Source organism: Heliconius melpomene, chromosome 5 (assembly GCF_056956725.1).
Source record: "Heliconius melpomene rosina isolate 202511_hmr_F chromosome 5, ASM5695672v1, whole genome shotgun sequence".
NCBI lineage: Eukaryota > Metazoa > Arthropoda > Insecta > Lepidoptera > Nymphalidae > Heliconius > Heliconius melpomene.
In genome coordinates, this window is record NC_140393.1 from 1,735,286 (window position 1) to 1,759,094 (window position 23,809).

General features: G+C 30.1%; 4 protein-coding genes across 11 annotated transcripts in view; 3 read left to right on the forward strand and 1 right to left on the reverse strand.

Moving 5' to 3' along the window:
* The first annotated feature begins 229 nt into the window (after nt 1-229).
* On the forward strand, nt 230-8,183 carry LOC146538834 (uncharacterized). The gene is made up of 9 exons (XM_085185327.1): nt 230-453; nt 561-692; nt 1,459-1,584; nt 1,781-1,953; nt 2,267-2,402; nt 2,873-2,949; nt 4,144-4,318; nt 4,496-4,748; nt 5,189-8,183. The coding sequence occupies exons 1-9, from the start codon at nt 442-444 to the stop codon at nt 5,332-5,334; spliced, it is 1,230 nt and encodes a 409-aa protein (XP_085041453.1). The 5' UTR covers nt 230-441; the 3' UTR covers nt 5,335-8,183.
* LOC146538835 (TBC1 domain family member 31) lies at nt 5,418-8,217 on the reverse strand. Its single transcript, XM_085185325.1, has 2 exons — nt 8,038-8,217; nt 5,418-7,284 (listed from the first exon to the last, which is right to left on the reverse strand). The coding sequence occupies exons 1-2, from the start codon at nt 8,054-8,056 to the stop codon at nt 5,648-5,650; spliced, it is 1,656 nt and encodes a 551-aa protein (XP_085041451.1). The 5' UTR covers nt 8,057-8,217; the 3' UTR covers nt 5,418-5,647.
* Nucleotides 8,218-9,564: 1,347 nt separating this feature from the next.
* Faa (fumarylacetoacetate hydrolase) lies at nt 9,565-13,948 on the forward strand. Its single transcript, XM_085185326.1, has 9 exons — nt 9,565-9,771; nt 10,681-10,788; nt 10,994-11,118; nt 11,430-11,570; nt 11,864-11,961; nt 12,377-12,532; nt 12,888-13,094; nt 13,299-13,447; nt 13,608-13,948. Exons 1-9 carry the CDS (start codon nt 9,688-9,690, stop codon nt 13,809-13,811), a joined length of 1,272 nt encoding a protein of 423 aa, XP_085041452.1. The 5' UTR covers nt 9,565-9,687; the 3' UTR covers nt 13,812-13,948.
* Nucleotides 13,949-16,219: 2,271 nt separating this feature from the next.
* The window catches only part of LOC146538837 (uncharacterized), a 40,249-nt gene continuing 32,659 nt past the window's right edge, over nt 16,220-23,809 (forward strand). For 2 of the 8 annotated variants that reach the window (XM_085185336.1, XM_085185335.1), the window contains exons 1-3: nt 16,372-16,545; nt 17,087-17,280; nt 17,580-17,907. In XM_085185336.1, the coding sequence (XP_085041462.1) occupies nt 16,540-16,545; nt 17,087-17,280; nt 17,580-17,907 (528 nt within the window). In that variant the 5' untranslated portion in view covers nt 16,372-16,539. Of the gene's footprint in view, nt 16,320-16,350; nt 16,546-16,596; nt 16,806-17,086; nt 17,281-17,579; nt 17,908-23,809 lie in introns of those variants that run through there. The other 6 variants (XM_085185331.1, XM_085185329.1, XM_085185332.1 and 3 more) reach the window with 6 other exon arrangements.

Genomic DNA, 23,809 nt, shown 5'->3' on the forward strand with positions numbered 1-23,809 from the left:
GAAACTGTATATCATAACAAAATGCTCGGACCATGAATCTGTAAAGTTAAAACATTAAAACAAAAAAAAATGAAATAAGTAATACCAATATTAATGACAATTAAAATTATAAGGAATTTATTATATAAATTTACGAGTCCGACTCACATTTGGCCAATTTCATAATTTTTTTGTATGCCAACATTACTTATTCATTAATTTTTAAGATAGGGTACTCTGCAAAATTTGGAATTTTATTACTATGCACATATTTTTTACTGTTTAACTTCAATCCTATAATTACCATACAGTTAAGGAGTACAAAACCGTTCACGAAGTTAAGATAGAACTATAATTTCATTGTCCAATTATATGTATTTATATGTAATTGTAATTGTAAATTATCTAGATAAGTGTGTTTGTGCATGTGCATTTAATTCGTTTTTGTGCAACATATGAAAAATGTCCGAATCGGTAAGTAGTTTATTAAAAATCTTCATTTAATTTTTAATAAATAATATAACTAAGTATTGTTAACATTATTAAGGTATTTTGTATATTAAATGTTTAACGTTTTAAAGGACGCTTATACGGATGTCGTGGAACTTTGTGCACTCTTAGAATGCCTTGGATTTAGTATAAAATCATTGGATACCACCGACAGTAATGTCAGTCAAGATGGAAGTACACGCACAGTTACTATTAATTGTCAGGTTTGTTTATTAAAATAAGTTGATAATATTATTTTATAGATACCTAACTTTTACTAAAAGTTTTTAAAAACTAAAAGTTTAAAGTGTTACATTTTTCGCAAAAATATAATTGTTGATAGGTAACTGCTATAGTTGGCGTGCTTAGTGAGATCAATTCTACTCCGTAATATATATATATATATTTTGTAATTATTATTTTGACATTATTAGGTCGTGGTGCAGAGGCACAAGAGTACAACTATAGGAGCGACAGTTTGTGGGTTCAATTCTCACTCGTGGAAGGTCATATTAAATATTTATTGTTTTCATTTCTTCGCTCTGGTAACTGACACTACATTCAACCAGAATTGGGAAAATGAGGAGCTCTTAATGAGAACGGAGTGTTTTAACATTGGGTTCCCTGGTTCCTTCTGTTGCCCTATTATATGCAGGATTTAGCGTGACGCTTGAAAATATATTCCACTTTAAAAAAATATTCTACTGTATTGTTATTATTCTACTATAAAAAAATATTCTGTATTTTTATATATACCTACCTATATATAAAAAAATTGCAGAACATTTTTTATATTTTTATATATAATAGATTATCTGAATAATATACCAGTTCAGTTCTGTTCTTAATTTATGGCGTTTCGAGCATGCCAGTTGAGCACTAATCACTTTGCCTATATCACGAAGGAGATTGTAGTTGTACGGTAAAAAAATATAATACCTATACCCATAACTTATGTCACTAATATTTATATATAACAAAATATCCCAGGCATCAGGTTTTCACGTGGTAATGGAAAGTGCGAATGTTACGTGTTCGTGTCCATGCGTTCCCAATCAACAGAACAGCGGCATCTGGCAGGTGTCTGGTGTTACCGGCGGGAAACAGTATAATAAGGTAGATTTTTCTCGTTACTATATATTATACATTTCTATACTATATAATTAGATATAAAGAAAAACGATATACTGACTGAAAAAAATTAACTATCATATTTCTAAAATTTATATTTTTACGTTCATTATTATACTTTCTTTTTCTCTCTTTCTATTTCAATCTATTTTCTTAAATCTAAATCATATTTATTTTTTAGGTATGTGGCAGTAATTTATTGGGTTCTATCCCAAAAGCTCACAGAGAGCGTCTCACGAAAGAGTTGCAAGGGATAATTCGTTGTATTAAAGAACATAACGAGTCGGATGGAAGTAAAGAGGCCATTGGAAACAAGTCCGCTAGCATGATTGAACTGAAAACACCCGAAAAAGGGTAAATTGTCTTTGTAAATCATTTTTGTTAACGTCTGGTTAAGTATTTTACTTTTCAAAAACGATAAATTACAACCATATGGGTACGCTCATATTCCTACGAATAAAGGGAGCTGGGTGGTCAATGGCCACCATAGAATATTCTTGTGCGCACCCCAGAAATTTTACTTAATATGTATTTTTGTAGAGATATTATTAATCCAGGGGAATCGTTTTATTAATATGATGTAGCAGCTTTAGTCACTGCGCCAGTGAGGTCTATTATACCTACTATTTAATTTACATTTTTTTTTTACATGTTCATATAATTTTAGGCTTCCTACTTTAAAAGTTGATACCCCGACTCGTTACCGTTCCTTGGACACGCTTACCACCAAGGACAACGGTCAGCTCCCCGCGCCTGGCCCCTTGCAGAAGCAGCTTGCTGAAGACAATGTTGACAGTAAAAGGGTAAACTTATGCTAAAATTTGAACTTGTATTTATATGTCTTGTATTCATGATTGATAGACAAAATGATTGAACATATAGAGGTGTGATGAGAAGAAAGTATTCTTTCAGATAAATTACAAGTAAACAAGACAAGAAATTTCTATTGAGACCAGTCGTCGCCTAAGAGCACAAAGTTTGATTGTAAACACAACAGTTTGTAGGTTCAAATCCCAAATTTTCGAAGAAACGAAATGTTTATATATTTCTATTTTCTTCGCTCTGGTGGTGGCGTTGAGTTCCGCTACACAACACGAAATGTTTCCAAAATTCGGCAGAAAATGGGGAACGGAATTCTAGTTTCCCTCTGCCTACCCTGCTGTGTGCGGGATACAACGTGCCACTAAAAGAACTGTATTAAAATACGTTGAATTTTTGCAAAATACTTCCATTTAATAAATGTTTAATAATTAAATACTACAATTGGATGCAGATGATGTGTCAAAGACAAAGTACATACACTTTGTCGTCAACTCCCGACAGCTCGAGCCGGCGTAACAAAACATCTAGGTACGTATTCATGTTCTACTTAAAAATATTTATGGTTACCTACTAATATTTAAATTTCTTTTGAGTTAGCCCAAGATCCCAGATCCGCGAGACCCGCGTCATTTTAGCAAAGCTGAAATTTAAAGAACTATTAGTCTATAGTAGTATGCCTGATCCAAAAACTTAAGGAAGGCGTTCTGCATAAGCCAGGCAAAATGTAAAATTCCACATCTATATACATGTATAAAATAATTATATAAAAGACAATTATATATGAAATGTACTATAATAATATATGCTAAAAAAAATAAAAAAATAAAGATTGTCGGTAGGAGTAGAGACATTAAAAGAACTTTCTTAAAATAAAAAAGGCACGGGCAACTATGCGCCCGTGGATGTAGTTTTTAAAATTTATAAAAAAAAAAAAGTATGCCTGCTCACTAACTTTTAGAGATAGCGGCAGATAACGGTATATCACTGTCTGGGAAGATGATTGAGCCATCGGATTGGTCTGGGTGCTTATGAGATTATCATGAAATAGTCCGTAAATAATATATTTCAAATTAAGGCTTATGTTGGGTTGTTGGTTATTAATAAATATACATTTATTACATAATTCTTTAAAACATATTTAAAAACCTTAAGTTGGCGTAATCTCTAAAAGGTCCCCACTTTCAAATTGAGAGTATGCATACAGTCTTATCTACATATTAGACTATTAATCTTCAAAATTTCAGCTTTGCTAAAATGACGTAGGTCTGGGGGCCTGGGATCTCAGTCTTAGTTCGTCGTGGCGCAGTGGAACAGCGTTTGTGATTTGAATTGATTATGAGTATTCCATTTGAGAGAAATAAATTCTTTACATTTAGGTACTTGTTTGGCGTTAGTTTTCGAAACTCAGAAAGCAATGTCTCATTGAGGCCAGTTGTGGCACAGAGGCACAAGCGTGAGATTGTAAACGCGGCAGGTTGTGGGTTCGATTTCCACTCGAGGAAATGAAATATTTAATATTGTCATTTCTTCGCTCTGGTGTCGACGTAAAGCGGCGGGCTTTAGTTCCTACACCCCACATGCAATGCCTTGAGAATTCTTCGGAAAATGTGGAGTGGAGTGTGTTAGCGCTAGGCTCCCTCTGCCTCTGCTTTTAAAACATACAAGTATGTATGTTTGAAATATAAACTAAGTAAATAATCTTTTGCATTTCTGTCATTTCAGCCCAATACAAGTGCTCTCTAATTCAATGCTCGATAGTTTGATCGCCGCAGAGAAATCAGCAGACGAACTTCGAAAAAAACTGTCCAATATCATAAAAGAATATTATGAAGATAATAAGCTCGACACCTCAATGTCCTCCCTCGCGTTGGACGTCTCTAAAATATCAGTTTTAAAAGTAAATAAATATTTAAACTAAGAGTACCTACACAACAACAGAAAAAAAACATTTTCCAAGTAATATCTTGAATTTAAATTCTCAATTTTGAGTTTTTTTTTTAAATAAAAGACTATAAAATAATTACCAAAAATAAGTATATTTTTTAGAAATAATGAAAATTTTATTACATTTTAGGGTCCAGATTGTTCCAAGTCTCAATTTGCATCAAGTCCGAATCTATTAGGCTTAGGTGCTCAAGATGACTTTCTGAAAAGGCCAAGGGGTGTGGAAAGCGTATCAACCTCCAACTTAGCTCCGAAATCCTCAACTAAAGATGGAAAAACGTCTAAATTACGAAGAATAACCCCAAATGTGTTCAAACTAAGAAATAGTCCCAGCGTAGCTAAAACTGATAAACCTAATGACAATAAAAGTAGCAAGTTGAATAGTAAGTTCTTTTTTAGCCTCACGCTGTATCCCGTATACAGCAGGGTAGGCAGAGGGAATCTAATGTTAGCACATTCCATTCCCATTAAGACTTATCGTCCTTCACTTTCCGCTGAGTTCTGGAGGCTTTGTGCGTGGAGTGACAGAATTTAACGTCGCGTTTTGCCTCATTACTAGAACGGGCAAATTAAAATATTAAATTTTTCCTCAAGTGGAAATTGCCATTAATTTATATACGAAAAAATTAAATACTAGTCACCATTAGCGTTATGAGATGGACATATTATGGTTGCGGGTTCCAGTACAATTTAGATAATTATTTATACTAATTTAATTTCCCAGTTTTAGTAAGTAAAAGCTGAGTACCAGCGTTCAAAACACAATGTCTCGTATTTGGGCAGAAATGTAGAAAAAATAATAATAGAAACCATTATGTTTCAGGTTTGTTTAGACCTAAAGTAGTAGCACCAGTAAAAGCAACCAACCACCAAATAGTTGCTGGAGGAAGCCCTAACGTTAGTGCATCTAATAAGAAATTCACCAATGTTAAGTCTACAATCCCGAGATTGGCTTCTAAAAAAGAATAAGCTTTAATTATAACTTTTTATTTTTAATAAGAATAATTTACTTTTATTCTAGAGATATAGCGGGTCTAAATAAAATACATTGATTCTTAAATAAAATGTTTCATTATATTTTCTTCATTCATATTTAATATATTTTTTATATCATATTTAAATATATATAGAGATTATGAATGTGATTAATCTCTGTTAGTAGTAGCACACATACAAACAACACTACACACCCAAATAAATATATAGAATAATTAATAAGCAAACTAAAATAAAATAATTTCAAACAATTTTATTTATATTTTAATATTCAAAAATAAATATTTTAAGAATTCTCTGATTCACCAGAATCAGTACAACTATGTATAAGTTTCTCAACTTCCCTTTCTAAAATATTATTTATTACAGTCTTTTGCTTTGGTTTTATTTCTTGATTGTAGAGTTTCTGTGTTCTTTTACTTTTTGATTTTTGTTTATTCGAATTCGATGTAGATGCAGGATACATTATGCTATTTATCAAATCATCTTTTACATCTTTTTTAATGTAGTCTCCTCTACTACTATTGTGATTATTGTTTTTAGAATGGTCACAAGGTAAATTCTCACATTCTTCCAATTCAAATTCTTTATCAGATTGGCTACTACAATTTTGTTCGGAAATAGTTTCAATTTGGTTCCGTCTTTTTATTTCATCCTCCTGGCATATTTTCGTAAGTTCCTTAAGAGTACATCTACCTTTTTTGTGTCCTTTCCGTTGATCTTTTTTTGCCAATTTGAGACATATCGTCGCTTTTGGATAGCCAGTGAACTGTTGGTAACAAGTACCTTTGTCTAAAGCCACGAATGAATTCAAGAATCGTCTCGGATGAATTTCCTCTGGAGTTTCATTGAGCAACATGTATGCTTTTTTCAAAAAGGTTTTCTTATTTATTGGGTTTTGCATATGAAAAAAGTGTTCAATCTGTTCGTGTTTGTGCAACCTTCTAAGAGCATTTTTTTGAACAATATTGTAAGACACTACAGCCATTAGGATAAATGATGGTTCATTACTTAGTATGTGGTCCCATAATATTAACCATTCAGAGCACGTGAGCACTTCACTAAAAGCAGTTTCTAAGATTTTTAAAGCATATATTTGACTAGTAACACCTAAATCGCAATAATGGTTCAACAATTGTGAATCATGTTCCGCTAGAATATTTTCAACCATTGCCAAAATGCTAATTGGAGGAAAGGGAGCATATTCAAACCAAAGTTGACATTGATTAAGTAAAATTGAAGCTACACATTCAAATAATAACACAGGATCTTTTTGAAGTACTTTCACAAATGGGAACACAAAACCAGGTAGAAATTTCATAACACCAAAGAGTGGGCACCAGTGTGCTAAACATGACAGTAGCCTCTTTAAGTTTTTCAATGTAATTGAACTGTGTATTGTAAATTGATTTTCAATATCTATATAGACTTGATGTATGCCTTTATCTACTAAGGCTGAATAGGCCATTTTATTTCTCGGAGTTGCCAGTAGAGATCTCCAGATTATTGATCGGAACTTATCAGGGTATTCCCCATATTGCATTAATATTCTTCGTAACCTGGCACTATCCATGCATTTTCTCATCCTTTGTTCTACTTCTACCCTTTTAGGTAATTCAGAACTTTTATGGAATGTTGAAGAGCAAGGTTCTTTGAATGTTGCAACAGGGCATTCAGATATTTCCAGTGCTTTTGCTGTATTATAAATATTTACTTCTCCTTGTTGTAGAATACATAAAAAGTATTTCCCTGTAGGACTAACAACAAATTTTCTGATTCCTGATGTATCTGGTTGTATAATATGTATTATAATAAGTTTCTCTACGTCAATAAAATATATAATGCAATCACTACTTAGCAATGCTAGAATTTTATTGCTTCCACCATCAAACATTTGGGGAATAAATGAAACTTCTTGAACTCCTGAAATATTATACTTTAATAAATCAATAGATTTTATTGCTTTCCATGTGTCCATGCTGAAAAGTATCAAAATGGGAGTCAGACCAACTATAGCCATTGCCCTACCATTTGTGGTAAAAGCAAAGCTTTTCAAATGCTTTAACTCATTTGGAATTATTTGTTTTACTGATTTCATACTTTCATGTCTCCATATTTGGATAGTGTCATTTTGAAAGCAAGCCACTAAGTAATCTCCAGTTGGTGTAAACAGTATTTGTTGAATTTGTGCACCTGTGTATGTGTTAAGAGTAAAATATTTTGTATAATTTTTCAGTTCCCATAGAATTGCCTCGACTGAACTAGCAGTTAATAAATTATCAATTTTACTATTTGAGAATGAAATATGTTTTACAGGTGCTGTATGACCAGACAAAGATATTTTACATTTACCAGTTTCAGAATCAATAAAATTAATTGTAAATTCTTTTACACTAGCAATAATAAGAGTATCAAATGCCTGAGGAACGAATTGCAATGCGGAACTTGGACCTTGACTTGGAAGTTTCCAAAATGTTAGATCTGCAAAATCTAAAATAAAAATATTTCCTACATTGTCAATACATGCTAGCTTATCATGAGTATCTTCAAATACGCCAATAGAAAAACGAATACGTTTTGTCTGTCCATGAGATCCTCGAATTGTATGGTGTAGTTGCAATATAACTCCATCCTTAGATTTTGTTTTTAACTTAATATCGTACTTCTTTATATTACCTTGTTTATCTGATTCCATTTGATGATATTAGTATCAGACTGTAACATTATAATTGGTTTCATAAGATATTTTAATTATTTATTTACTTATCCCTCTTTATCGTAATATTAATTTTAAATTTGGCGGAGATATAATCAAAACAAAACAATCTGTCAGAATCTTTCTTAATTGTCATAAAACTAAGTGTTGCCCTCTAAAATAAATGTTCAATTTCAAATTTTTAGCTAAAAGAATTGCTTACCATAAAAGCTAAAAAATAAGAAAGAAAAGAATATGAACATATTATAATATTTTAATACCAAATTAAAAGCAACAAGTATCATATTGTACCAAAGAAAAAAATACGACGGACAAGCCACACATTTTTTAAAAAATATTCTCGTATACTTTTAATTATATAAAATTCCCAGGCATACTCCTTTTCACTTTATGAATATAAGAATATCCGCTTAATACTAGACAACTAGGCTAATCTTTTATTATAATTAGACGTACAAAACCAGTATAGTGAACAAAGATATATTTAGTATGTACTAGGTATTGTTTATAGAGCGTGACTGTCACGCTGAAGGGATTGCTTTTGTTGGCTTTCTAGTTTCTATTATTGTACTACACTAGCCACTAGATTTTGTCTAAGTACTTGTCGGTCTTAGTTTTCAACTTTACGCTGTATTCCGCTTGTAGTAGGGATCCCTGTTAACACTGACACTCCGTTCACCACTTTCCGATGAATTCTCATCACCAGAGTAAAGAAATAAAAATATTAAATATTTCGTGTCCTTGATCCACGACTGGCCATTTTTTCATATTTTTATATATAGCAGAGCAAGCAAAGTCACTCATTTTCCCGCTTTCTTGTTGTGACGTTCAATTTTAATCAGTTTATTTTACTTATAAATTTTCAAAAAAATATATTATCTTTCTTTAATGACAACATAGCAGCGACACAAAAGCTATATAAATATAACAAATCAAAGTTCAGTATACGATTGGACTTAAAATAGATCTGTATCTGCATCTTATATCTAGTATAGTATGTTCCTTGATCTGCATTCATGCAATATTATGTATTAAGTATGTACTTATAGTAAAATACTAGCAGCCGGGACGCGGTTTCATCTACTTAATTTTATTGTTATATTATAGCTAATTTCTAGTTATACAAATATTTACAGAAATCGTGACCTTATTTAATGTTGTTCTGAGCCTTTATTATTACTGTAAAGATTAATCTTAACCCTTCAGTAATTTTGTCGTGAAAATGGAAAAACCATCCATATTCACAAACTTATTATTAGTAAGATAATAAACGGTAATAATGATTATAATTTTTAAGTCTTCTATTAAACTTCTTTAAGTACTATCACTACGGTATAGTTCTCAGGTTCTAAAATTTACATTAACAGTACGTATGTGTAAATAAATAAAGATTAAAATATATTATACACAATACATTTAATATATACAGTGTCATATCACAACGACTATGGCTGGCGACCTTGACTTCATAAAGAATCCAGTCTGTGCTCGCCGGCCGGCGACCAAACTTGTTATTCCGCCTTATTTCCATAGCCGACGTAAAATAGAAGTACACATTTAGGAAGACACTATCACGGTGAAACTCGGGGAAAACTGACGTGTCATAAAAAATGAAGTCTTTCATAGAATATTCTGTAAACACAGATTTTCCTATAGAGAATTTGCCTTATGGTGTATTTACTTCGCCTAAAAACGTGAGTGCAGATTAAAAAAAATGTTTGTTATTGTTTGACATTTGCTTCATGAAGTTTGTTATCATTCAAATATTTTTTTTTTGCGGTTTTCGTTCACTGATCTTTATTCATTAGTAGATATGAATGAATTTTGTATAACAATGAATGAATGAAAATTAAATATCTTTATAATAACTATTGTTTAATGTTATTTATTTTTTGTTAGAAAATGTATCTATTATTATAGTCAAATTTAATTGGAACTCGAAAACAATTAACTAATATGAAGTAATAAAAAACATACGTAATTTAATAGCGTCATGATAAAAGGCCGGAAGTTGTCGTTTTGAAGTTGATACAGGCTATTTAATTTACATACCTACCTAATTCTATTCCAAGAAATACTTACTCTAAGATAGTGATTTTAAGAAATAATTATAAACTAAACAGGAATAGGTATTTCTTTTTTATTAGGTGATATACCGTTAATTGTCACTCATCCATGCCATTTTAATGGGTTTTTTTTCTTATTTATTTAAGTACAATAAAGACTATTACTAAACAATATACTTTTGTTTATTTACAATGCCATTTAAATGACAAGATAACAAGTGGTAGTAAGTCTAAGTTAGGAGGTAAGCAACAAAAAATGCGCTTAATGCCTGATTTGTAAAATCACTTTACACAAAAAATCGGAAAATAAAGCACAAAGAGGCAAATCCATTTTTTAATAAAAAAATAAAATATTGATAACATGGCAGTATGTCACAAAATAATAAATTCTAAATATAAATAGGAAGATGATGCAGATAATTCACATATGAACGACACTATAAAAAATATTTTTCCTAAAAAAATATTTTAAAATACGAATAGTTTTAATTTACAAGCACATATTTGTAATAATGTAAGTACTTATTTACATTACAGTCTCAGAAGCATATTGGAGTGGCGATTGGAGAATGGATTCTAGATCTCAATGTGATCTCGCATCTATTTACTGGGCCAGTGTTGAAAGACAAACAACATGTTTTTAAGGTCTGTTTTATATTACTTGTTATGTTAATTATTTTAAGTATCGCTATCCAAGTATTTGTTTGAATGTTGCAAAATATTGTGAAATCTTTCTTATATTATTAAATCATATTTTTGCAACCGTCTACTTGTTTTTGATGGTTGTAGATTTTGTTCTCTTCGAAAAAAATTTCGTCTTAAATTATATAAATGTTTATGATGATTCCAGGAGGAAAAACTAAATTCGTTTATGGGATTGACGAAGATCCATTGGATTGAAGCAAGAAATACTATCCAGAAACTGCTTGATATCAGCAACACCAAGCTGCAAAATGATAAGGACTTGCGACAAAAGTAATTTACAAACATAATTATTTTACTTTTAATATGTTTAATTAATTTAACAAAAAAACACTGGCAAAACAACAGGAAAAGCATTGTTAAGATCGATTGATTGATTGATTTCTCGATATATGGCGTTTCCAGCGTGCCAGTTGAGCACAATTCATTTCGCCAATGATTGTTAAGATCATCCCAAATACATACTTAAATATCTTGTCACTTGCTATTCATACCACATCAGTAAATTGTAAAGTATTTAAAATACGACATCACAATATATTTATGTTTATTCATATTGTAAACTTATTTTCGATACATTTCAGAGCATTTGTCAAGCAGAGCGATGCCATCATGCATGTACCAGCGGAAATCGGAGATTACACTGACTTCTATTCCTCGATCCACCACGCCACTAACGTTGGTATCATGTTCAGGAGCAAGGATAATGCGCTTATGCCGAACTGGTTAGTCCTATTTGGTACCAATGTACCTAACATATATTTAAATAATTTAAGTGTAATAAGTCATAGTATTTATTGATCTTTATATGACCAAACTTCTTAATCTTCAGGTCTTTTTAGACATAAAAAAATATTTAAAAAAACCAAAATCATACATATTTTTTGTTTTGAAAAATACTTACGTAACAAAAATAATAATGAACTATTTACTTGATATATATTTATACTGACAAACTAGAAAATATCACGCTAAATACGATTATTGAAAATACTAATATTTTTCGTTTTATTTTCAGGAAGTATATTCCAGTGGGATACCATGGTCGGTCCAGTTCCATCGTCATATCTGGAACACCCATAACGAGACCTATGGGACAAACTCTGCCTGTCGAAGGTAATGTTACAATAATAAAAAAAGGAAAGTTTGATTTTTTAATTTTAATCTGCGGAAAAAAATATTAAAAAAGTCAAACTAAGAATACAATAAGAGAAGAAGAATAATAAAAGACCTTGTCTGTTGGTATCGGTGTGTTAAATAGATACTATTTATATTTATATAGAAAACGTATAAAAAAATTATGTAGCTCAGTTTGAATCCGCTCCTCTTGAAAACCGTCTGACTACTAAGCCATACGTTTTCTTGTTACAACTTATTTAATGTTGTTAGCATTTCAGTAGGAAGATTTTTACAAATTTAAATTAAAATGTTTTAATTTGGTTAATTTTTTTTTTCTTCTGAAGTATTATATAGATTTTCAATACTTTAATTAAACGACGGCACAAAATATGCAGTTTTATATGTATTTTAGGAGCTGATCCTCATTTTGGTCCGTGTCGTTTGATGGACTTCGAGCTAGAGATGGCCTGCTTCGTGGGAGGACCACCGACCGCTCTCGGAGAACGCGTCACCGCCAAACAAGCTGAGGAACGTATATTTGGATTCGTCCTTATGAATGATTGGAGTGGTATGTTCTTAGTTCTTTAAATCATGGAATCTATCCAAAAATAAAGATTCTAATCACATTGCCTTACAATCGAAAAATATAATAGTTTTATGAAAAAGATATCAAATTGCTTGAATAACCCGTGTTGTACAATTTTATGCAAAAATGGTGTCCCTATATTTTACAGATGTAAATTCACATGTAAAGTAAGTCGTTAAAGTAAGAAAGAAAGGCTTTTCCATCTCAATTTAAAAAATATATGTTAAAACTTCGGCCTTCTTCGGTTACTCCCAAGATATAATTAATACTTGATCAGTGACGGTTCCACATAGCCTATTAAAATCCATCTATTTATTATTCATATTTTTTATTCCAGCTCGTGACATTCAAAAGTGGGAATATGTTCCTCTTGGACCATTTACGGCCAAAAATTTGGGAACATCGATTTCCCCGTGGATTGTGACAGTGGAGGCTCTACGCCCATACATAGTTGAAAATTACCCACAGGATCCCGAGCCATTCTCCTATTTGCAGCACAATGACAAATTCAACTTTGATATCAAATTGGAAGTCGATTTGAAAAGTAAGCTACACTACAAACTATTCATTATTAGTATTAATATATTTTGGGCTACCGCCCAAATAAGACATGCATGCAGGTTAACCGTTTGCACGTTACAATTTTTGTACAAATTTCACTTTCTAAATAATATTAATAATAATCGATTGGTGAGAGCTTAAATACGATAAAACGAAATGTTCTAATATTAATTAATTATTGTTCCAGCGGAGAAATCTCCAGTAATAACAACGATATGTCGATCCAACTACCGTTTCCTGTATTGGACAGTCAAACAACAATTGGCTCAACAAACTATAACCGGATGCAACTTGCGTCCTGGAGACTTACTTGGTTCTGGAACCATAAGTGGTGATGTGAGCAAATTACCATTTTTTATGAATATGTAGATTCTTTTGTAACTTATTGTAGTAACACTTCAATAAATATTTTTTTATTAAACATATTTAAATTTCTAGGAAAGATATAAAAGATATATTTATACTAAATTTCAAGAGTATTTTATTTCATCTTCAGACATCAGATTCTTATGGCAGCATGCTAGAGCTCAGCTGGAAAGGCACGAAACCCCTGCGCTTGCAAACGGGTGAAGAAAGAAAATTTTTGCAAGATGGCGATACTGTAATCCTACGAGGCTACTGCGTCAACGAAATGGGACATCGCATCGGATTCGGAAAATGCGAAGGAAAACTCCTTCCAGCCCTTCCTTTCAAGGAATAATTGCTTTTTACCAAAAAAATATTTTACACCATTTTGTATGTTTTTATCACTTGTGTCACTGCCATGTGTGTTTTTGAAGGCAAAATTTTATTAGTTTCTTCTTATATCAATAAAGATGTAGTATTGTTTTGTTAAAATTATTTAATCCTTTGCCCTTTCATTTATCTATAATGTTCGAATTACGAATTTTCTTAACAATAAATTTAAGTACTAAAATTTCATACGTTTTTTTATGAAATGAAAGAAATTATGTTTATGAAAAAGGTTCTCTAATCAGTTTTTACAGTTTAATAATTCTATATCGAAAGTCGTTTAAAAATTTAGAAACAGATTTATCATGTCTGCCGTTGTTTGTCTAACCGTTTCATTTCGAAACTACTATGACTACACAATAGACTTATTAAGTAGATGTAATATGTAAGCAGCTTTAGGACTTTTGAATATAAAAATAATAAAGTAAGTGCATACTCCCCATTTACAGAACTAATAAAAAAAATAACATTCTCGTCCAACTTATAGGTAAGTACGTGCGAAGTATCTATACTATAGATAGGTGTTTATAAATGATAATGAGGTTCCATTTATTATACTCATTCGTTCACGGTAAAACGTGAGTCCCCTCCCTCAGTCTTTTCTTGTAACTGTTAAAGCGTGAAAACACTAAAATATTAAAGAACACTTTCAACGAAAATTAGTTTGAATGAGATATAGTCGGCAACTTTTAAGATATAAGTACTTAGCATTTTTTCAAAGACCACAAGCTGTGTCACTTATAATATAAAACGAAGTAATTTTTTTGTTGGCGATATATATCCCCAATCGATGCATGTTACCACGGAACCGTTCAGAAATAAGCGAGACTCTAACTTTTATTTATATTTTTATAAACATTTAAAAACCAACTTTTTCAATAGTATTGAATCAATACACAGTGAAGTACAATGTATATTTTTAAAGACCAAAATATAATACTTATTATATCGTTTTTTATTTTTGAACATTGAAGAGAGAATATAAAGTAATTCTATAAGAATAAAAAAATCATAACTAAACATTTTGATCAAAAATGCTTAACGACATAACTTGAAAATAATTATTTGTAGTTTTATATTCAAGGACATATGTATGTCAAAAGAATAACTTTATACTTACAATTTAAAAAATATGTTTTTAGTATACTATAGCCCTTCTAAATAATAATAATTTATTAAATATTTAAAGCTAATATTATAACGTCATTTTACAATACTCGAAAGTAATTTTAACAAATGGCAAGGACACGAATATGCCAGTGTTGCTATAAAGAAAAAAAAACAATTGTTTACTACCAACATTTTGTTGATATTTATAATCATGTATTTATTTCTTAAATATAATTAATTTATTTACTGTTTTAATTAATAAGATTTATTTATTATTTTATTTTTTAACGAAATAAAACATTATATGCACGAGCTTTCCGACATTGATTTCTTCATAGTGTGTACATAGCTTTAAAAAGCTCATTAATTTTTAGGAAGGAGTGGGGTGAATATTTTACCATCGTAAAATTATATATACTATAACGTTATAGCAACGTTTCAAGTATAGGAAATTTAATTATGAATCATACTGATGCAACTTAGAGTAAACAGACTTTTATCACCAACCAAGTCAAGGTTGAAGATATTTCTTTACTTAAAAATGTCTTTTGTTTTATATATTTACCATATGTTACAATGTTTTTATACAAAACTTTTAAAATATATACATATATTACACTATATAAGTAATTGTATTTTATAATAATAATATAGTATATAGATAGTCCTAATTTTATCGAATTAACTGAACTCTCAATAAAATATTAAATGAATTAAAATTTTATATAAAAATGATATAAATATTCTATATTTATTTAATTTAGTTCAGAACATTTTTCTTATTATAAAAACATTAAATACATTTCATAATCCCAATCTGGTCCGGCAGTACAAGTTAGCCTACGGTTACGGTAATGCGGTACAAGATAAAAAGTAAATAGAACAAACCCACCTTAATATTAATATTGCTTGTGGTGTGGGTAATGGGTAGAAATATTATTCATGCAAACGCTCATGCGCCCTTCTCTTTCCAGTCTATATCTACATTATAAATAATAATATTAGATATGTGTATGTGCGGCAACATACGTATAGTATGTTTACCATTCCACCCCCGGCGTGCGTATATACGTATATATAGTCTACGATACAACGCACGGAGAGGCATATCTACTATGTAGGCATGGATAGAAATGCATTCTGAGGCAGGTACTTGTAAACGAAAGGATGGAATCTAATAAAAAGAAGACTGTCTGAATCCGTCTATTATATCTATTGTCTATGTGTGCGTGAGCTCTGCATGTTGTAGAAACAGATTCAACTTCGAGTACTTTTTACACACATACTTCCCACCAGACAATTTATTATTAGGCAGGGGCCAGCTCGGGTTGAATATATACGAAATATAATAATTAATATATTTTTTGTAAGTAATAAATTTTTTATTAGTGACGCGCATACCAACCGGGCCGCCGTTGCAGCGGGCGCGTCAGTTTGAAATTTACAAATATCATATTTAATACACCTGCAACTGTGCAACGAAAATCAATGCAGGTGTTTGATGCAAGAAGTCGAAGCCGCCTATATAAAATGAGTGGCAAGTGGTGAAGTAAAGTTTGAACATTTTCTCTCGGAGCGTATGAGGCATGAGCGTTAGTGTACAATTTATAAAGTAGTATATATTTAATTACGGTATAATAAAGCATGCGGGGGGGCGAGGCGGCGCGCCGCGCTCTCATATTCCGTATATTGATTGTGTGCGAGGGGGCCGGGGCGCGGAGGGGGCCACGGCGTGCCCCACTCTGTTTTTTACGACACGGCTTTCTGTGTAACATAATAAGTATTTAAAAATTTTGTGAAATGTTTCGGTGTTATTTGTGAAAAATTGGGAAGTCGGAAAAGTGAATACGAGGTGAGATTTTTTTACAGCGATGATTTAATTCAAAATTACCGTTTTGCCGAATATAATATAAATAATTTTATAGCTCTAAATTCCGTCGGCGGCGCGTACCTACAGTATTACACTGTCATACCGCGTACGTATAGTGTTTTTTACGGGCATCGTTCTAAAAATAAGTTGTAATAATTATAATTTTATGTAGCGGTCGCACCAGAGACGGTTTTCTGTCGATTTTTTTTAATAAACGCGAGGAAGTGAGTGTTTCGTGTCTGACAGTGTTTGTGGCGGTGCAGATGCAGGGGCTCGTGAGCGACAAGACGTTCCACTTGAAGTGGAACAACCACCTGCAGAACCTGAGCCAGCTGTTCACCACCATCTACTCCTCATCGTCGCTGGCGGATGTCACGCTCTCCTGCCGAGATGGCACCCTCAAGGCGCACAAGCTCGTCCTCTCGGCGTGCAGCCCCTACTTCGAGCAGATATTTAAGTGAGTTCATTTATTTATTATGACTAATGTCCGATTTCAACATCGCTCATCGTTTATTTTAGAACATCTTAATAAAACATTAAAGAATGGTTCGCATGCATCCATTTTAATATATAAAAATTGTTATATAAATGGAGAATTCTGTAACTCATAAAAATAGTTTTATCTTGTGATAAGAAAAAAAAAATAATGTTCATAATATACAGATAATTTATTATTAAATTTATAAATGCTTGCTTTATCAGTTATTTTGATATTTTTATATATGTATATGTATTATATTAATTTTTTTCTGCTAGGGACAATCCTTGCCAGCATCCCATCGTGATACTGAAAGGCATACCCTTCTCTGAGATAAATCTGTTGGTGGAGTTTATGTACAAAGGCTCAGTGGATGTACAGGAACTAGATCTTCAGTCCTTAATGCACACAGCATCTGAGCTAGAGATACGAGGGTTAGCATATGAAGCTAGAGATAATGCTGCACAGCTTTTGAATGTAAATTTGGAATACCCCTCGTATGGACAAAATGCCACAACTGCTGCAGCTGCGGCTGCAACGGCCACTTCAGTTTCCACATCCCAGTCTTTTCCTCAAGCACGGACAGATGTAGAAAGATTGAAACAGGTCAGTAAAATTTTAATATTATTAAAAAATATTAAATTGCTTAATATGTAAGAAAAGGACTTAAAAGTTCACCGAGTTAATGTTTGCATCAAATATTTTGGTGGTTTCTAATCTTGTATTAAGACATATTTTAATATCTATAAAATGAAATATTGATTATATTTAGGCTGTTGCCGTTGTAAACACAATGGTTGTGAGTTCGATTTCCATACTCTGTTAACAATATTAAATGCAGCATTGAATTCTATCACCCATACTTGTGTCTTGAAAATTGAGAGAAAATAGTGGAACAGAGTATTAAATCACTAGGTTCCTCATGCCTACCCTGCCTTGTGCAGGTTACAGCAAAATAAAATAAAAACAATTTATCTAATTTATCAAACAAAAGTAACCTATTTGTGCAACCATGTCTCACAAAGATATTATACCTCATGTTAATATTACATTTAAGTATAATTTTTATAATTTATGAGGTGTATTATTTTGGAGAAAAATTCTAAATTTATTCTCCTTAATAATACCGAGAAACACATTTTATCAGTAAATTTAATTTTATAATAAGTTTATTTATATTACTATCATTATAATGATGCATAAAACCTCCTCGCAACTAACTGTAAAACAAAAACAATTTTATAATTCAACTCACAAAACATTTTTTACTTTATGTCAATAAAATTTATTATTGATAATATTGTATTTGTATTTATCTTGTAAAAACAATATTATGGGTTGCTATAATAAAGCATAAAAATCTTTAATTATCTTATATTTATTGAGCCTCATGTTGCATTATAAGAACTGGTTGGTTCATTTCTATAAAAAAGTAAAAAACTTACTTAAATAGTTATTCAAAATGGCTGCCTCAATTTATTTGTAGCAGTTATTACATACAATGTTTATTATACATAATTAACTCCAGGCATGAGTGAATGTTACTTTAATTAATAGTTATAATTTGTTTTTGTACTGCTTTTGACTAGTATTTTAATGTATTTTATCCTTCAAAGTCATTAATTATTATTTATAAATGTCTAGCATTCATTGTAAAGCAATAATTTATAAAAAATAGACATATTTTTAATTGTAATTCTTTATAAACACTTTTATGATAAATTATACAATATACTGAAGAATTTTTTAACATTTTAATTACTTTAATTATTAAATTAGGGCCAATTATATTTTATTTAAATAAATGATTTCTAATCAAAAATAATTAAATATATTAATGGTTGTGATAAAAAGTTGATTTCCTTGAAGAAAATTTTAATATCAAACCTGTTATATTATAGATGTTTAAGAGTGATATATCATGTTAAAAAAATAAGCCATTAATAGTAATCAATTATTTATTAGAAGAAACAGTAAAATACTTTTAAAGTATTAAGTTTTTCAAGAATTTTACTTCACTTTTTATTTAACAATATTTTTAATTAAAATAATTTGTAATACATTTGAAAAAATAAATGTTACACTTTAGTGTGTCCTGAATTTATGAAGATATAAATTTTACTACTGTTATATGAAAATTTTCAGTGTCAAAAGCTTGTTTATCCTGTGTATATGTAATGTAGGTTAAATGAACAATAGGTTCATTCTAAGGCACTCTGACCTCTGCTTCAAAAAAAAAATTAAATCATTCATCTAACTAATATATTCAAGTCTTTGTCAAAATTTTGTTATTTCTTATATAAAAAAATATTTTTCCTTAGAAAAGCAATTACGTCATTCCTGGAAAGGAAAAAATTAATAACATATTAAAGTAAAAAATAATATTTCATTTTATAAGATTAAAAAAGAAATACTTAAAAATTCGTTCTTTTGACCTTTTTAGTTACCATCTAAAAATGAACGCATGATTTACAACCGGAATATAACGACCTATTAAATATAGAGCTATATATTTTTTATTCATTCGCTTTTTGATCTTCTTATATCTACCGCACAATGCGAGGTAGGTAACGATAGCCCAGTATATCATTTCGTTTTTCATTTTTAACATGTTTTAGCGTCAATGCGTTTTAAATAGCGGTGTTTAACGCTGCATTCGAAAACTGATTGGAGCATATTAACATTTTATAATTGCACTTATATGTTTATAATATATGATATTAACTCTACGGGTATCGAATCTGTAGCGTACGACTTAGGTGAGGTATATAACCAACGCAAGCGAAGTACATTTGGAAATACTATTTTAATTTAATAGAATTCATAATGCTCGTCTAAATTATCCAGTTTTAATAACATATAATATAATGTCTTGGGTAATCCAGTTTAAAATATAAAGCGGTTTTTGACCTCTAATATTTATAATTAATATAAAAATGTTATTAAAGTTTATAATTTATTTGATATTGTGTTCAAAATTTATTAATAAATTTAAATTAATTTTGGGTCGCCATATTTTTCTTTTATATAAATAACAAATTTTGCTTGGGTTAGCTGACGTTAAAATATCGAAACAAATACTAAAAAAATATATAAATATGTCATAAATATATTAATTTTATATTTACCTAATACCTGTAAATCTGATATTTATTAATAATAATCATAATCATTAATTTACGAAAAATATCATACTATCAAACAGGAATCAAAGCTAATCGTACGCGGTTTAATTTTATGTATTTTTGTTTTTACATGAGCGACTTGTTTCGTTAAATTATAAAATATTTTTGTTCTTAATGCATTTTAAGTAATTTCAGTACATCGTTACAGTTTAAGTAATTAAATCCATAAAAAAATATGAAAATTTGTAAGTAATTGATAGTAATTTCGGACAAAAAAGGTAGTTAAGCTTGATTTTTATCTCTGACAACACTAATCAATTCAGCCTGTGTGGTTATTTAGCATAAACCCGAGTTAGTTCTTAAATTTAAATGTACAAATAAAAGATAACGAAATTAAAATACATAGCCTCAGAATAATATTTTAACTCGAACAAAGGAGAGCGGATTCCTTACCAAAGTAAGCGCTCGTATAAAAAATTTGAATGACTTAAAATTTATTTTTAAATAGTTTCTGTCCGTATAATTTACTTTTTAAAGTTTATTTTTTAAATTCACAATTCTTTGGAGAGGCAAAGGGAGCTATTGTTACAGCCTACCGATTAATAAGTATACTGTATAAATATGTAAGCTCAATAGACTGGTCTGAACATGGCCTTATATTATCTCGATGATAATTAAGTTTAAAAAGAGATTTTGTATTGCTTTTTTCCTTTAGAAGCGTTGAACTAAAGCGGCTTATAGATAGAAGAGATGCGTGGTTCTACATTGTCTGTGAATAAAAATAAAAAGGCTCGCGATCGACCATCCGACTTAAGGCTTTGTTATTTTTGTATATCTTTGTCTATAAAAATAAATGAAGGTAAAAAAATGGAAACACGAGAAGGAACTTTCTGAAGCTTCTGAGATAGTTTTTTATTATTTCCACACAAATAATAATCTAGAACAATAGTAGTAATTTAAAAAAAGTACGTATTAAAAATCATATTTGATATAATAATAATAATCGTAAATATTTATAGATAAAATATGTTTTATAATTCACGAGCGGCTTTTAAAAGGAGTTGAATGTTACGCTTCATTTAAAACATAAAAGGAATGTATAAAAATTTTGTGTAATATTATTTTCCGAGTTCAATCGCAATGAAATCAGATGTTTTTATATTGATACAGCGCTGTTTAAAATGAAAATAAAACATTCATTGTTTAAGTCTTGTTGTGGGTTGAGTGGTAATGAATAATAAATATAATAATATTGCGCACATTCTGTTTCACATTTGCGATTTATTTAACATTTAACATACGTATATTGTCAATATTATATTTGCTATTTTTTTTTTTTGTGAATTGACGTCAATTTTATAAAATATGCACGCCAAATAATAAATAAACGAGCTAGTAGATAATGCTTTGACCTTAAAAATTAAAAAAAAAAAAAAAACATTAAATTTAAATGTCTGTGGTCGATACGGTCGTTATTCAAAATAAAAAGAAAACATCGTGTTAAATAAAAGTATAAGTTAACAGATTCAAAATTTTAATTAAAAAATTGAAAAAAAAAATGTTCTCGGGTATCAGCCCGAATTTTGATTGCTTTTCGGCGAGATTAAATTCGTTATATATATTTTTTATTAATACATTTTTTATTGTAAGCTACTTGATAACTATCAAAAATTTATCATTAATTATATTTAATGACGTCAGCATTAATGATTAATAACAATTTTCGTACGCTTTCTATTTGACAAAATTTCAAGAACTTAAAACTGGTTTCGTGAATGAATAATGAAATATTTTGGGTATTTTTTATAGTCATATTTTATAATACAATACGTATTATAAATATTATAAAAAATATTTATAAAATTATACGAGACGTCCTTTAACGAAGACGTCTCAGCTACTTAGCCAAGAATTACGAAATCAATTTCAATGTTTGCGAACAAAATTGAATTGAATATTTCAGAATTACTGCTCAAACTTTTCCTATATGAGTTTAGTATGTTTTACGTCTTAGACGAGATTGCTAAATTGAATGAAATGACGTAATGGCAATGAGTCATTTTCATCATGCCGTTTAGAATTCGTATATTATTGTTTAAAATACTTTATTGAGTCTTCTCGGTACCGATGAGTTTAAAAAACTAACTGTAAAACTTAGAAGTGATAACTATTGGTACGATATTTCTCAGGTTTACTAAAATATTGTGTATTGATTCATAACTCAACATTAGGTTTTTTTAAATAATATTTTAAACATGACTAATATACATATCTTTCATTTTTAAAAGATATTTTAATTTTAAAACTTTTTAAACATACAAAGAAGTAGGTTTTAAATAAATTGGTCAATTTACTAATAAATTGCGGCATATTAAAAAAGACAAATGAATTTCTGTCTAAATTTATATAATACCTATATAATATACTAAATGTCTAAGCTTATAAAATATTATTCTTTCACATGAAGACGCTTTATCGCCTTAAATAAAACAAAACCAAGCAGACGGTGAAACATAAAACGAGCGCCATTATAAATATAACTGCAATAGAATTACATTTTCAATTTTTTTATATTATAAAATATTTTGTTCATCTTGTATAAACATCGGCGGAAACATTGCGTACAATAGAAGAATTTGCATTAACGAACTATAACAAACTACGGGAACTGTAATAATGAGTCATTTATTTAATTTTACACGTACAACACTAACGTTGCGGCCATCACTATCAGACAGATTATAATCTACGCGTAAAAAGGCGCGAAAAAGTCCATTTGCACAAAACTGAACATAATATATTTTAAGTAATTCTCATTTGCATATGTAACGTATAAAAAAAATTTGTACGCCTAAAAACTCATGAATAATTTGTCGTACATTAATTCGCGTGCGCAAATCTGATGTTTTAGTGTTATTGAAGTAGAATCGTACTCTATTAGCATAATGTTTGATAATCAATTGGTTCATTTATTCACTTCTTTATAAATATTAGAGGATAAAAAAGTTCTTGTATTACAAAGATAATAGTAATTTTTAAATTGATAAAACATATCCTTTTTTGCCGTTATTCCTATTTAATTATTATTCGTGGTACAGTGGCTGTGTTTGTTTTGGGTTCGATTCTCACTCGAATAAATGAAATATTATTTTTTTATTTCTTCGCCCTGGTGACGGGATAAAAGCGCGGCGTTGAATTACACCACTCAAAACACAAGCTTCCAGTATTCGGCGAAAAGAGCGGAGAGTCTTAACACTAAGCTCTCTTTGTCTACCATGCTACATGCGGGATACAGGGTGAAGTCTATTAAATTATAGTTTAAAAGCTCGACGCTTTGAAGTTATCCAGACATACTCGTACATATGCAATATGAATATGTGAAA